Here is a 16,083-nt window from a genome sequence, read left to right as displayed (position 1 = left end):
AGCTCTCTGCGTCTCCGGTCTGCACGCAGGAGCCGGCCCTCGCCCTGCCCGGGTGTCAATCTCTGCCGCTCCGTCCCTTTGCTCCGACCCTGCGGGGACCGCGGGGGCAATAGCGGGGGCTGCGCAGGGGCGAGGAAGGGGCTGTCCCGGAGGCCCAGCATCGCGCCTTGGTGCTGAAGCGTAACTTCACGTCGCGGCAGGAATCTCACCTGGTCCTGAAAGTTCAGTTTGCTTCGAAGCAATTGCACCAGCTGAAAGCAGTTTAATTTACACCCAAATAATTTATTTTAAATCTGCTTTTCTCACTCATGCATTCATTTTACTTTATTGTAATGTCAGCACTTAGCAGCGAAGTAATGGCAGATCTCTGGAGAACTTCGCACAAGTGAGAAAGCAGCATTATCTCGGTTTTACAGGCCCTACTTATGTTGAGAACATATGTGGTGGTGTAATTACACTGATGTGATTAAATCAGTGCAAATCCTTGCTAGAGGGACATGCTGCACCGCTGTAAAGCGGGGCTTATTATCGGTGCAGTTTAATTCAAATTACATTACTCAATTAAGCTGTGCTAGTATAAGCGTCCGCTTAAAGGCAGGAAGTCACGTGAGGGCCTGTGTTGTTTCTTTTTAAAGCAGGTAAAGATTTGGAAACTGAAACAGGTGAGGTTGTGCCTTGCCAAAGAGTGTGCTAGAAGTGATGGGCTTGACAAGTACCGTGTTTATAGTACTTTCTGGGAGGAAAGAGGTGTGGGTGTGAATTCAGGGGGTTTATTATTTTTTTTTAATAGGTTAAATTCTTTGTTTAAACTGTAGTGACCACTTTGGAAAAGATCCTAAATCATACTAAGGCTTTACAAATAAGTAAAATGCATACTAAATTCTAGTAAATCTCTACCACATGGTTTTGGATTTTGATAATGGCTAGATGGATCAATGAATAACCATGGCATATACAACTTAATTGGTGGTTTTTTGTTGTTTTTTTTTTGTTTGTTTTTTTTTTTTGGCAGGGTGTGGGCACTGTAAGAAAATGAAGCCAGAATATGAGAAGGCTGCAGAGTTTCTCCATGTAGCCAGTGATGTAAGCTAATTTCCTTTATTATATCCTTCAAATAATCAGTAATAAATAACTGGAGTAATAAAAGTGACTTTTCTCCCTACAACAAATTCAGCTGTTCTCATCCTCCCACAGGACCCTTCAAAATGTGCTTCCAAAGTACAGTCTCATCGCTAATGCATGAGCCCTGCCAAAGTCTTAGAAAGAACATTCTGTCTTGAACGAAAACAAAATCGAAAAATGTTTATGTATTCTGCTGTAGGCCTTATACATAATATGATCAAATCCAAAATGGATTTTTTTTTTCCCTTACTTAAAGGCATCGAATGTGGAGAAACATAGACTTTTATTTATGAATTAAATTTGAAAAAAAACAAAGCGGGTTGATCCCTCTTTCAAATACGCTGGGTTTATGGTTGCATCACTCCATTAGCTTCATCTTAAGTGCTCCATTGGCATGGCTGGAGAAGAGAGATCCAATAATACAAGTATTAGTGTTATTGATTCAGTCTCACACTGTGTACGCCATGCAGGAGGAGTAGGATTAGTCTCCCCCATACTTTAAGCATCTTCAGTGGAGACATCTAGAGTCCCTTTGTAGTTGTTGGAGAAGAAGGAGGAGGTGAGAAAAACAAAGATCAGATGAATTGCACTCTACAAGTGTCTATTCTCCTGTGACTCTAAAGGTGGTCCATGTAAAGATGCCCACGGGTTAGAGAAAGATGAATTTGCCTTGAAGTAAACTTGTCTTTAACAATGCTTGTTTCTTCTGGGAGAAATCGGGATTTGTGGGAGGAAATGCTATTCCTGGGAACAGCTCTTAAGCATTATAAAGTGAATTATATACAGGGAGTCCTGTCAGAAACGGGAGGAGGACAAGTAACGCTCTGGTTACATCTAGTCCATAAGACGTCCCTTCCTGGTTTTGCATCAGTCCTCTGTGTCTTCCTGTGTGTCTGTGCTGAGTACCTGAGAAGGTGAAGGCACCTAGATCATGAGTGATTGCCCCCAGCTCCACTGTTTCCTGCCAAAGGGGTGTGTGTATGTTGCTGGGACTTACAGTTAGTGGTCTCTGTTTTAGAGTCCAGGTGTCCTTGCAGCAGTTGATGCTACCGTCAACAAGGCACTGGCAGAAAGATATCACATCTCAGGGTTTCCTACTTTGAAGTATTTTAAGGATGGAGAGGAGAAATACACTCTGCCACACCTCAGAACAAAGAAGAAGATTATTGACTGGCTGCTAAAGTAAGTTTTGAGCGTCTGACATCGTATTTGGGTTCCTGGTTACTGGCTTCTGAGAAGACTGCTGTCGTGAAGAAGTAAATCTTAAACCTAGCTTAATCGACTGCCTAAATCCCTTGCTAACAAAACCAAATTGAATTCCGGTATTCAAAGCCATACAAACATGTATGTTAATTATGGTCTCTAATACATCAAATCCTTTATTTGCTGCGGGGTTTTTCATAGCTGTCCCGGTATTTCTTTCCCAAAATAAATATTTTTCAAATATACCCTAAGCCTCTCACTAGAGAAGGAATAGCAATGGCTCTGAAAAATAAACAGAACATTTGTTGTTCCCTCTTTATACTAAGCAGCAGATTTCACTGTTAGTAACTGAATTTCTGCAGTTGTACTTTTCTCTTTCCAGCATTTCAGAGCCAATGCCTAGAATACCAGCTACGGGGGCTGAAGGAAAGCCAGCGAGACCAACAAAAACAGCACCTTTGTCTGCACTAACCAACTTTTCTTGGGTGGTGTGCTAAAATATGCAGAATTAAGTTTGATGTATGATGAAAATAATTTCATTTCAAAGAAGTAAATTGCTGGTACAATTCTCTCTTTAAGTATTCTGGAATAAAATATCCATTTCCTTTAGGTACTGTAAGCCTAATGTATTTTCTGCATTATTCAATGGAAAAAAAACTGCCAGTGTTTTGTGAAGTTTTTAAATCATTTAACCATTAAGTGCAGTTGGCGTGAGGAATGCAGTCTTAATTTTTCCCCTCTTACTTGGTGGGGGAAGGGAGGTTGTGTGGGGTTTTTTTGGTTATGTTTTTTTTTCTTTCTTTTCGTTTTAAATTACATCTGAGTGCTTCAAATCAGGTAATAGATATGATCTGGCAGCATCATTGGGAAGTTTTATCTATATTTCACATTTAGACACAGTACTCCCTTGGCCTCCCTGCATACTCGGGCTCCAGGCTGCTGTGTCAATGCTGGGTGTTAAGTCACTGTCCTAGTTTCACCAGTTTGCTGGAGTATTTTGAGCACCACGTAATTTATATTGAATTAAACAGTCATGTTGACACTGCCTGTACATATTGGCAGGTGAATAAGCAATGAGGAAGAGGGGAAGGGGTGTTAATCCCTTCTGGATCCTGCTGTGCCTCTGGAAGACTTTTGTCTGCAGCCTCAGGTAGTCAGCAACACAGGGTAAATCCACACAACTGGTCTCCTGCTCTTGCCTGCTGGATGTTCTCCCAACTAGAGATGCAATAGAGTAAGATCCTTGTTTGCTGACCAGGGATAAAATTGTCACAGCTGCACTGAAGTTGGTGGAAATAGGGATGCATCTGGATGCAGGCTGGAGATAAAAGTACAGCTTGTGTAAACCTATCCCAAGGAGCGGTCTAGTCGCAGCCATGCGAGTTTCGGCACCAGTCGCTCTGTGGTGACTGTCATCTGTGCTGCCACACTGGATTGTCATCAGTATGTGGGTAGCTTATTTCAGGTCAGCATGGGAAGATCTGTGTGAGATGAAGTCACACCTCTGACTGTAACTGTAATCGATGATAGCTCACACCGACTGTGTTCATGTGAAAATCCAGACCAGCTGCCCTAATTCTTTTGCTAACAACTAGCAAATCAGTATGAATGGAAATACGATGGATGTCCACGAAGTGACCTTGAGTAGGACTTTAAAAATCAAGTTTTTCTCCACTTGGTTTTTATGTACCTGATACAACTTAAAATGGTGTCATTCAAAGTGACAGGAAAATCTGAAAAGCTAATTTATTACCAAGGCGACATATGAAGGTCTTTATACTGTGGCACCATTCTGATGATTTTATATAAGTAATCACTATTTAAGGTACAGCAGGAATGAATTTAATGAGTCTGAGAGAAGTCTGTGAGCTGGTGAATAGCAGAAGTTTTGTTAGAGGCGCTCTAGATCTGCGGGATTGCTCTGATCTAGTCAGTATGTGCAGTCATAATTGAAACCTGACATTCTCTTTATCAAGGTAAAATATTCCAGTTCAGTCACCCCCAGTCTTCCAAGTGGAACGATACTGATTATTGCATCCTGGCTTTAATATCTGAATTCAAGAGAAGGTCATGAAATTCTTTATAGAAGTTTGCATGATAGCGATAGAGAGTACAAAAAGGATGTTTGAATGGAAGATGCTGTTCTATATCGGTTGCCTTTTGATTCCACCTGCTTGCTGTTCTTCTCAATTCATGCCTATGGATGACACACGGATACAAGAGCAATGTTTTTTCTACCCAGATGGTGGATGCAATGTAGGAAATCTTTATTCTGCATTCCTACTCATATGCCTGAGTACGATCACTTAAACTGTATTTTTATTGAGTTCCAGAAATTAACTTGCATCTTTTTTGTTGTTATCTGGTATTGGAAATACCGAGCATGTTTATCTCCTTCAGGGTGCCTGTGCACTATTGTTCGACCGCAGTTCCCTCGTGATAATTATGACTAGGACGTGATGCCCCTTTGCCTGCTTCCAGAAACATTTTCGAACCAAACTAAATTCCTTTCTTTTCTAGTCCTGAAGCACCACCTCCACCTGAGCCTGCATGGGAAGAAAAACAGACTAGCGTTATCCACCTTGCTGGAGAAGACTTCAGGGAGTCCTTGAAGAAGAAGAAGCACACCCTTGTCATGTTCTATGCACCATGTGAGTAAATACCTCTCTACATGGATGGGTTTTATAAACCCTACAGTTTATGAAATCCTGAATTAATTCTCTCGCTGTCCCCAGACTTTTAAGGGTAAAAAGCTGATTCTGAATATAAGTGCATGGGACCATCATTGGCACCATCGTTTGTATCTTTATGAACGGAAACAAAACAGTGTACAGAGTTTATTTAAAGAGTTATTGCGTTAATGCAGACACCAAAGCAGGCAGGCGTACAAAAACAAAACAGATTTATTTTCCTCTGCTGCATTTTATGGTCCATATAACAAAATGTGATCCTTTAAGTAGCACAATGGACATGGAGAGCCTGGCTCATTAGTGCAGCACTTCAGTAGTGAAATCGATATAGTGGTATAGGAGGAATCAGTCCCCAGAGGCTGAGAACAAATTTTGATGGAATAAATTTTGTCTGTAATAAATCTACATTTAAATTTCCACTGGGAATATGGGCATAGCTTCCTCCTCCCAGATTGTTTTGCGTGCATCGTACGCATACTTTCTTTTTGAAGCTCCTGAGAGTATTTCTAGAGTTTTGAATCAGGCCCTTTATAAATTAGATGAATGGGAGGGACCTCTTCTGTTTTCCTGTGTTGTCCCAGAGACAGGCAGACTTGGTACAGGTTCTTAAGTTTTGAGGGGTCTGTCAAAGGGAGAAGATAATCCTGGCACTTAGTATTAACTTGCTTTTATAGCACCATGACTCAGCCCCCTCAGATGCAAGACAAATTCTTCCCTATCACATGGCCAGCCCTGCAATTAATGGATAACCTTCAGATAAGCAGTTACTAACTTGTTCCCATTAGACTGAAGGTATTTTCCAGAAAGGGAGAAAAAGCTCCGGTCCTTAATCTTTAATCAGGCAGCCCCTTATTTTGCTTTTCTATTAGAGAATTAAACATGAATGCTTTTGGGCTCCCACGAAGCCCTGCTGGATGTGGGATGTGGGAGAAGGGAGGAGTGCAATTCAGAAGGGAGATTTCTGGAAGGTTGTAAAAGAAAAGGGAAGGGGACTTAATCCCTTCTCAACTCCAGTTCCCACCACCTATTGACTAAAAATTGCCCATGTGCCAGGAATTTCTGATTCATGGACCTCAACTGGTTAAGAGCAAGCCGTAACTTTAAAATCAAATGATTGCACACGAAATGGTAAGATTTAGGAGTTCACAGTCTCTTGAGTTCTCTTTACCTGATGAGTGACTTCCTGTGGAAGAGAGAGATTTATTTCTCTTTTGGTTTTCAGCTGCACCTTTTTAAGGCACTTAAATTCTTGGTCTTTTCTAAGGCCATGTTTAAAGCAAAGACACTACGTGCAATGAGTATGTAGCTCTCAGGTTGAAAGCATGAGGCGACTTGCCTGGTGGGCTAATTACAATACCGTTGTTTGCCCGTTGACTTCTACCCTTATACCAGGAGGGGTGAATAAAGATCAGCCTGGCCCTGTCTGTAGGAGTGGGCTGTAAAAGCAAGGCTTGCGTGATGTAAGACTGTTGGGTCCCTTGAGGCTGCCCTTTGTGCAGACACGTTCTTCTTGCTCTGTTTTGGATGCTGCATGAGGCCACCTGTATACAGGACAGAGAGGTGTTAACTGGAACCACTTCTGGCCTTCCCGTGACTCCTAAGACAGTCAGCGTTGCTGTTGTGTTGTCAGTATGTGGGTCATGCACAGTTTCTGATTTGTCAGATTTGTTCTCTCTAAATGTGGAAGTGTCGGTGTGCAAAGCAGAAAGCAGGCGCACAAAGAGAGCACAACGAGCCTGCCCTTTGTTGGGTGCAAGGGAAAGTAGCAGTTGGATATTTTAAATCTCTGGTTTCTGTGAAATAATCATTAATGCAATAGAACGGTATAAATCATTCTATTTTGCAGCTTTTCTGCAGTGATAATGTGCCTCCTGCTAAATTTGATAGATTAGCTTTTGTTTACCATTTTCTCAATCTTGAGACCTCTTGGAGCTTACATTGCCAATTAGTCTTAACTTGCTTATTTTAGTGCAGAAGGAACACTGCTAAAATTGCCAGGCCCCCATTATCTCAGATAATTTTCTTTTTCTATTCAGATCCACATCTTAGGTCAGTGCAGACTCACAGTATGTTACTCCATTCACTTGTGACTCTATGACAGTATTTGTTACACTTAGACATATGCTGAGATATTTTAAGATGGGGGTGTGTGTATACATGCATATATAAAATATGTTTATATATAAATATTTATGCTAAGAAATACATCTCTCATCTGTCATTAGAATTTAAAGCAGAAAGTTGAATATTCTGACCTTTGTAAAGCTTTCAGCTAGAGTGACAAACCTTTAGGCAAAGGCCACAGATATATATCTTACATGCAAATTAAAATGAGATCTGGCTTTTCTGTGGCAGCTTCCAGTCCAGATTACTTAATATGTATAGGAGAATCATCAATCTGTTGCTATGCCGATAACTCTGGACTGAGCTGCGCGGTGCTTTAATGGTACTGAACAGTGCTTCACAGTGATTTAGCTCCGGAAGAGAAGACTGCTACATCCACGTGGAAGAGATGGGGAACTCATTACTCCGTCACCCTGAATGTGGGTGAAGCGTAAAGGTTATTCCTGGTGCCTGTGGAATATTTTAAGGACTGCGAATCAGAATCAAAACTCTTGAAATTACTGGGAAAAAGATCTACTCCTGTGGACTTGAAACCCAGAGAGTGGTGATCTTGATTTCACATTCCCATTCCTCCCTGGTGGCATCTCTGTGCACTGTAATGAGAATTTGGGGCAGGAGGCAGCAGTAGGGACAGGTCCACAGTACTGACTTGGGGCAAAAGTGCCAGCTGCAGAAACGCTAATGCTACTTGTGCCAATAACTGCCTTGGACTTGATCTTCATCCAGGTGGCCACGGGGTAGGTCTGTACCCTCTGTGGCCACCACACCACGCAGGCTCGTGATGCGGGCTGGCACTTGTCGGTGCTTCTCAGGGTTAACACTTGGAGCAGGCTGCTGGCATCTGTGCTGCACAGCGCCTGGCCCGGCTCTTTTCTGGACCCTTGTGGGGCTCTTGTCGTCCTAAGATGTAATTGTCATTCCACTCCCTTATCTCTGAGTTCAAAATGCCTAAAATAAGAGAAGGACAATGATACAGTCTGCTGAAGTGAAGCGTGATGCCACAGGTGTGTGTTGTGTCCTGGGGACTGCCATGAGGGGTTTGAGGAGCATTTAAAAGCAGTAGGCTTATTGCACCAGCATTTGAGAGGCATTTTGGGAGGGTTTATGGGATCAGTGTCTATATTCTCTCCATAGACCAGTCCTTGGGGTATTGGATACCATCAGCTACTCCAGGTTTCCTTTTTTAACTGCTTGGCTTCATCCAGAAATGGGGAGAGGAGGTCTGAGTATGGTTTGGTGTACACACATAGCCTGGTATGTGGATGATCAGGATTTGGGGGGCTGTGGACCAAATCGGGAAGTGAGCCAAATGGACAAGAATAGATCCAGCCTAGCCCAGTTAGACTGCAGTGCTTAAGCAGCTAAGGCCAGAAGTACACTAGCTGCGTGTCTGTGGTCTACGTCTGGAGCTTATTTCAAGACTCGCAGCATTAAATACCTAACATCCTGGACTGACGAGTTTGCATCAGTGCTTCTTCTGGGATCAACACACTGACTTTTCTTTCTTCTTTCTCTTATGTCCTTACTGTTTGTTTATATAGCTTATCTGAATGTGTTTTATCTGCATTTTTACTTTTATGTGCTCTCTCCACTCCGTTATCCCGGATAATTGAGATTTGACTTTGCCAATGCATTAAATTTTAACCTCCTCCCACTATAGCACTGAAAACTGTGCAAAATAGAAGCAGTTGGTTGTGATTAGTTGTCAGAATCACAAAGGGCAGCAAAGTTCCAGTAAATAACATGTCTTCTCAGTTGGAGATGTTTTTGCTGCATTACTCAAACTGAATTAAGGAAAAAAAAATGTGATTGAAGCTAGGTGAGCATTTTTCAATGAAATAGGGAGGTGCAGATAGTTCTTCAGGAGTTTACGGTGTTTTTAACCCAAAATTCTGTCTGGGAGAAGCCCTTAGAGTCCTACATGGAATTTCTTGTTGAGTCAATGCAAAGACCCATACCAAATTAATGACCATCACATTCTCTAAAACTCACATGGTTGCCCTCTTCTGCCTTGTTCATCCCTGGGATTTAGTATGCCTTTTTGATGTCATAATTTGTTAATGTGACCTATGTTAGCTATTTTTAGGTGATGTTCCCCCAAACTTATGCTAGGTCTTTTCTGCTCTTGTAGAAACAATTCAGAGCTGGGGACACAGACTCCATAGATGGGCATCTTCTATTGCATTAGGCAGAGCATCACCAGCAGGTCAAGAGAGCTGATCCTTCCCCTCTACTCAGCACTGGTGAGACACAATTGAATGGCTGTGTCCAGTTCTGGCTCCCCAGTACAGAAAGGACACTGACATACTGGAGCGAATCCAATAAAGGGCCATGAGGGTGATTAAGGGTCTGGAGCATCTGACATATGAGGAGGAGGGGCTGAGAGAGCTGGGACTGTTCAGCCTGGAGAAGAGGAGGCTCAGGAGGATCTTATCAGTATGCATAAGTGTCTAACGTGAGGGGTGAAGAAGACAGAGCCGGACTCTTCTCTGCAGTGCCCAGGACAGGAGAAGAGGCAATGGGCACAAATTGAAATGCAGGAAATTTTGCTTAAACATAAGAGGAAGTGTGTTGTTTTTTTTTTTTTACTGTTGGGGTGGTTGAACACTGGAACAGGTTGACTGGAGACGGTGTGGAGTCTCCATCCTTGGAGATATTCAAATCCCAACTGGACACAGTGCTGGGCAACCTGCTCTAGTTGACCCTGTTTTGAGCAGGGAAGTTGGACTAGATGATCTCCAGAAATGCCTTCCAACCACAGCAATGCTGTGTTTCTAGGAATATTGACACTGGAGTTTGAAATGCAGTGTTTTGTTATTTTGTTTTGGGATTTGTTTTTGTTTTGTTGTTTTTTTTTTTTTTTACCCTTTCCATGGAGTTCTGATTTTTTCTAAATAGGAAAGGCTTAATAACACTCCCTACTAATTCTTGCCCAGAAACGGAAGCTGTCCACTTGTGGCTCATAAGAATGAGAGACCAACACATGAAAACACATTAATACCGTTTTTTTTGTCGAGATTGCTGCCTCCAAAGAGACTACAAATGAATCAACTATGTCAGAAACAGGAATTATATATAATAGACCAGTCATTAACAGGTCTAAATGACAGGGCAGGGGGCACTTATTTTTTAGATCAGTCACTTTTAGTAGAAGGGCTCAGTACTAAGCAAATTCATTCAGTTCCTACTTTTGTAAAAACACAAGGTAATAAGCAGTCTTAAAAAATAAAGACTTTCAGCAGCAATGAGAAATAATAGGGGGAAAATGCTCCCTTTTAATGGTTCATGAGGGTGGCAGTTGCCAATGTTATTAACTTGCCAAATGGCCTCAATTTGTGGGACTCAACAGGGTTCGCAGAATGGGTATTTTTAATAAAGACTTTGCTGGGAGCTGATTTCCGGCTTTCTGTTCAGCAGTGAAACTTTCATTTCACTGGAAGTTATTTTTGTCAGCTGAAAAAGGTTATTTTCTGGTGAAGCCTGACCCACAGGGGTTACCCGAAGAACACCCAGAAATAAACCATACTGAGGATTATTTTAATGAGGTATTTTTGTATTGAGTAGGTGGCTGTACTGTGGCAAGAGGATGTGCAATTAAGAGACATCAGCCTCCTTGGCTCTTCACTTAAATTTTTTTGTAGTGTTTTTCCTTCAGGGCTGGAAGAAGTGAATGAGGGTGCTTCATCTGTGTTGCACCTGATAAAATCACAGAAGGCTTTGGGATGGTGTTTGTGCCATTAAAAGGCTGTGTGTTGTTCTAAGCTGTTAGTGGGAGATGGTACCTGGGTATTGTTCTGATGTAAAACAGAGTTCTTTGGCTTCGAAGTCAAGCAGGAATCTTGACATCATCGCTGTCTGATGGGTCATCTCCTGGCCATCAGTAAGAAGTGAGAAAGAAATCAGATAGGGATTTCTTCAGTGGTAAGAAATCAAATAGAGATCATGTTTTTTCAGTTTTAAATCAGTCCTGCCCATCCCTGTGTGTTTCATCAGCAGTGCATAAAATGCTGAGAGCTAAAGCAAACTTGCATTATTTTACCCACAGGCTTTGTTCAAAGACAGCGGTAATGTTTCCTTTTCATCCCTCTCGCTTTTTGAATTAAGCTGGGACAAAGCTGGTTGCACTGTATCTCAGCCTTTGCACAGGAAGGTGTGGTGAGATAATCCCAGGTTCTGGCTAAGCTGTAACAAAACATGGCAATTTTGACTGACTGTGAGGCTTCAGCCAGTGGCTGCTGGGTCTGAGATGACCAGTCTGGGTGTCAGTGCTGAGCAGACCTGCGTGGAATAGTTCTGTATGAAGGATGCACAGCGGGGGCTAAAATACTCAAGAGTTGAGTTAATGGGTCCAGATGCACTGAGCAAAGCAGCAGCACAGATTAATTCAGTGTCCCATGATGGCCTTGGATTGGCTCCCACCAAGAGGTTTTCCTGTCGCTCGCAAGCACGTCTTGTTAAGTTTTCATTAGGAGGCTGTATCAAAGAGCCTGAACAAAGTGTGCGTGTTTGTAAATGAAGCTTAAGCTCTCAAAAATTATTAAAAACATGCTGAACAGAAAGAATCTGTTTGAAGGCAAAAACCCTTGCAGGAAGGATTTTCTGGTTGTTGACTGAGGCAGAAGTGAGGTCTGGACCCTCTGATAATGAGGCTTTAAATCCTGCGTGGGCTGGCACTGCAGAATTTTGATATGTTAGCTCTGCCGCTGACTGGTTTCTCTCCTGCATTAGTGGTGCTCTTGCTACAGGCTCGCGTTAGCGAGGTGCATTCCTGTCGATGTAAATAGTGCTGATGCCACAGAGCCTATTAACAGGCTGGTTTTGATAAAGGATGAATTTATAGAGTGGTCTCTGCAGTCAGGCTGGCAGAACTGCTCTTAGCCCCAGTGTTTGTGTCAAGGATATTAATTAGTGCCGGGAGAACAGTTTTAACTGTTCTCAACTCAGAAGTTGAGGCACTTCACAGGGCTGCGCATAGCCATGACTCAGAGGTGGCTGTCGTGGAGCTGTGGCACTAAACTTAAATTTGTCAGTTTGTCGGGGTGATCCAGCTCCTCTTGTTTTGTAAAACAGCATTCATGCTTTAAATCTGCTGTAGTCCTAAAATATTACAGCTGCTTGAATTGGTGTGAAGAACATTACCTGTATATAAACAGTTCAGGCTTGTGAGAAAGGCAAGAGGAGGGAAGTGCATGCCCTTGCCCCGTGAAATCCTCTCCTCGCAGACACACAGCTGTGTTGGTGCAATGTCACGTAAAGTCTGTGTGGGGTACGTTAGGAGACATTTAACTCTGAATATGTCACCCACCCTTACGCACTGTCATCAAACCCGTTTCCAATGTGACCGATGCTTTTTCTGGGGATGCAACATTATCATAACAGGGGCTGCTTTTGAGTCTCACTTAGCGCAGGCGTAATTCAACGGTGCCTCCCTCAGCGCTCTGCTGGACCGCTGCTAACTCAGAGCAGTTTATCTTCTGATTACCAGCTGCATCCACTGGCATGTTAGATGGCAAAATGATTTAATTTGCTTTTTAATTATGTTTGCAGTTAACCAAGGCTGATGCTGACTTGGTTAACTGCTGTTACCAGCTTCGTTTGTGCCACGTGGGCCAGTGACACAGTATCTGGAAAATCCAGGTGCTGGAACTGATCCTTAAGTTTTGTTCTGGATGTAACTATTGCTCTTTAACCCTTTCTGTCCAGAGGTGGCTTGCTCTACAGTTTTCCATCTTAAGGATTGCTTGTTGCCAAATGCCAAGTGCTGTCATGTGATTTGTAATTCGCTGCTGTTGGTCATATCCTTGTCTTTTATAGTGGGTAAAACAGTCCAGGAGTTTTGTGCCAAGTCTTTCTCCTCTTCTCACCTTTGCAATTTGGCCGGTTCTGATGACTTTGCTGCTGCTATTGCAAGTGTTCATGTCCAAGGCTGTGGTTTCCAAAAATTTGGTTTTTGTATCCCTCAGCTCCTCTGTATATCCCCAAAGTGCTACAAAATGAAGAGTTCAGATAGCTTGGGAAAAAACGCAACAAAACCCACCAGCAGGCTATGAAATTGGTAGCAGGTTGCCTGTTGTTGTTCAGAGTAGCAAGGCAAGCCTTGGTTGACCTGATGCTTAACTGAAAACCTCATGACCTTTGTCAAATCAAAGGACAAATCCCCCTCCTTTCAATTACTAGTGTCGCGTGTCTTGGAAATATGATTATGCTATGTGTCAGGTCATGTCATAAAATGAGCTTTGGTTCCAGATATTCAAGATATTAAAAGGCCCTCCAATTCTCTACTGGTAGAACAAAAGCGAATTAACCTTTCATCTCCAAATGCCTTTCTCAAATCTGCCTGTGGATTCAATAACTTCTGTAGCTACATGGATTGTGTCAGTTTAAGCAATATACCCGTTTTCAGCTCTTATCTGTGCAATTACTGTCTGTGGCCTGTCTTTCCTTGATTGACCAAGTAATATTCTTGTTTTAATTCTAGTTAATCACTTGGAACTCTTGAAGTGGAAACAGGCTTTGCTTTACTCTGTGGTCTACAAGCTCCCGGGTTTGCTTTGATAGCTGTGCAATGTGCTGCTTTCACTTGCTTAGAATTGCAGTCATTTAAAAACCAATAATGGAGGGCAGTGTCTACCCCTGTTATTTAGACGGTGATGATTTCAAACAGAGATGGGGAATCGGAAAGTCATTCCCTGCTCTGCACTTTGCATGCTGAGGGCTCCATCCTGCCACGTGCTGAGCCCTCTGAGGCCCCGATGGTTTTGCAGTTGAATAAATGGAGTCAGCACCTTGCAGCCCTGCTCCCCGTCAAGCAGGATTGTGAACCCCGAGAGTCACTTACCCTCTTCCTGACTCCATTTAACCTTGGGTGTAATGACAGAGGAGGATAATCACGTCTGTCTCTCTTCGGGGCAATTTGAAGCGTAATTAATTGATATTAGTTAAAGCATTTGAGATCACCCGTTGAGAGGTTCTAAACTGGGGGCTGGAGGGGGAGCAGAGCCCTTCCTCATGCTGAAGATAGAGCACAGACAGCACAAATGCCACGGTCTCACAGATCACTGGGCTTTCAGATCTCCTCTAAGGAGGTGGCCGGGACTTCGCTATGAAAATACTGACAGTTTTAAGTTCGTATACTTGATATGGAAACAGTCTACAATATTAAAATATATGCATGTTTAAGCTATCTCTTTGAAAAATCTCATGTAAAATACATGCACACCGCTTTGTTACCTTACTTATCAGATTTTTATTATGTACAAGATACTAAAAGCACACATGGAAACGACATGGGTAGGGTTATACATCATTGTGTATTAACGGTGGGCAAAAAGTATAAGGTAGTGCTTTCTGAAGGCAAAATGCCTGATCTGCACGGGTGTAGAGCCATTTTAGTTAGGATGCTCAGGGTCAGCAGGGGCTGTTGTCTGTGGGGCAGTGCTGGCACGCTGCAGCTCCTGGCCGTTTGGGAGACGGTGATACAAGGACAGCAAAACCATATCACCTCTGTAGCAGTTGCAGCTCAGTGGGGTGAGTCAAGGACAGGCTGCAGTCTGATCAGGTGGAGAACCACTGCGTGAAACCATCTTTTTTAGAAAACCATTTCCTTTCAGACTAAAAACCACTAGTGATGGGGAATGTGAATTTCCTGTCTGAATTTGTCTGGCTTCAGCACGCAGCCGGCGCTGGAGGTTACTTAGCGTTTGGCACCCAGCTTGAATAGCTCGCTGTAATGAAAACTAGACTGACTTTTCTCGATTTCTGTCACTACTTAATCTTTGGATTTAAGCTATCGACACACTGAGCTTCCTGATCCTTCACCATGAAATGCGCCTTCCAGTCCTATTATTTTTCTTATGGGTCTTCTGAGCGCCCTCCAGTTTGAACTCGTTCTTGATTTGTGGACCCAGAACTGCAAAGAGCATTTTGGAGGTGCCAGGCATAGAGGCCCTCTCCACACCTACTTAATATTTTCATTTATATATTCAGTGAAGTTCCTTTTGACAACTCCATCATTTTCTTTCAAAGCTATATTGCTAGTATTGTTTGGATTTCTTTTGCTTCTAATATATTTAAAGCTTAAAACACCATTATTACCTCTGCTGACTGTAGATACTGCTTTGAAGTCCATTTGCTTCCTTTATCTATTTTGTACAAATTGTTAGCTTTTGATTTATATTCATTAAAAACAGCTTCACCTTTCTTCTATGTGCTATGCTAATACAGCATTCACTCTTCTAAGGAAACTGAATTAACCTTGTACTGTTCAGCTGTAGAGAGGTTATATTATATCACTGGGCTTTGTAGTTTCAAGTTAAACAAAGCATGAAGTAACTTAAAGGACGTTTTTCATATTTAAGCAAGTAGAAACCTGGTTTTTTTTGAAAGAGAACTTGATTTCTTTAGGCAATTCTGAAAATTTCACACAATTTTATTTTAAATGTAATAAGGTGACTGTTGTCCAACAAGGTGCATCTGTTTCATGCACTACTCTGGAGACATCTTTATAATTGGCATCTGGTCCTAATCTTTTGTACATTGAAGTTTTAAGAATCTCAGAGTTTTTCTTTTGACTCGCTATCATCTCTAAACAATTTACTTGGTTAAAAAAAGAAACCCTGTCCAATGAAAAATTCTCCATTTGAATGTAATAAAGATATGTAGGTTATTCACTTGATTGTTCTATTGCTTTGAAATCCTCTTTGCATCCCTTCTGCATCCCATGGGACCCTGCAATTATGGGAAATGTTTACAGTTCTGAATATAGGATATTATTTCTATGGATTTATTGAATTGCTACCACAACATATGCTTGATTACTCTTATATTTGGGGCAATGTGCACTTGGTTTTTAATATCAGTTTTGTGTCTTTCTTGCCTTGCCTGACAAATGGGTTTATATTGTTTTTTCCTCAGTCTGCTTTTTGTGTAAAAAAAAAAAATAGTT

At 42.1% G+C, this 16,083-nt stretch overlaps 1 protein-coding gene across 2 annotated transcripts in view; it reads left to right on the top strand.

Annotated features, from left to right (window-relative positions):
- PDIA5 (protein disulfide isomerase family A member 5) overlaps window positions 1-16,083 on the top strand; it is a 106,023-nt gene that overhangs the window by 69,681 nt on the left and 20,259 nt on the right. The window contains exons 12-14 of one of the 2 annotated variants that reach the window (XM_075152866.1): window positions 1,013-1,083; window positions 2,141-2,304; window positions 4,846-4,976. In XM_075152866.1, coding sequence (XP_075008967.1) covers window positions 1,013-1,083; window positions 2,141-2,304; window positions 4,846-4,976 — 366 coding nt within the window. Of the gene's footprint in view, window positions 1-1,012; window positions 1,084-2,140; window positions 2,305-2,707; window positions 3,488-4,845; window positions 4,977-16,083 lie in introns of those variants that run through there. The other variant, XM_075152867.1, reaches the window with a different exon arrangement.

The sequence above is a fragment of the Calonectris borealis genome, chromosome 6 (assembly GCF_964195595.1).
Source record: "Calonectris borealis chromosome 6, bCalBor7.hap1.2, whole genome shotgun sequence".
Lineage (NCBI taxonomy): Eukaryota > Metazoa > Chordata > Aves > Procellariiformes > Procellariidae > Calonectris > Calonectris borealis.
Note: the sequence above shows the minus strand (reverse complement) of the source record. Positions and strands in the feature narration are given on the sequence as shown.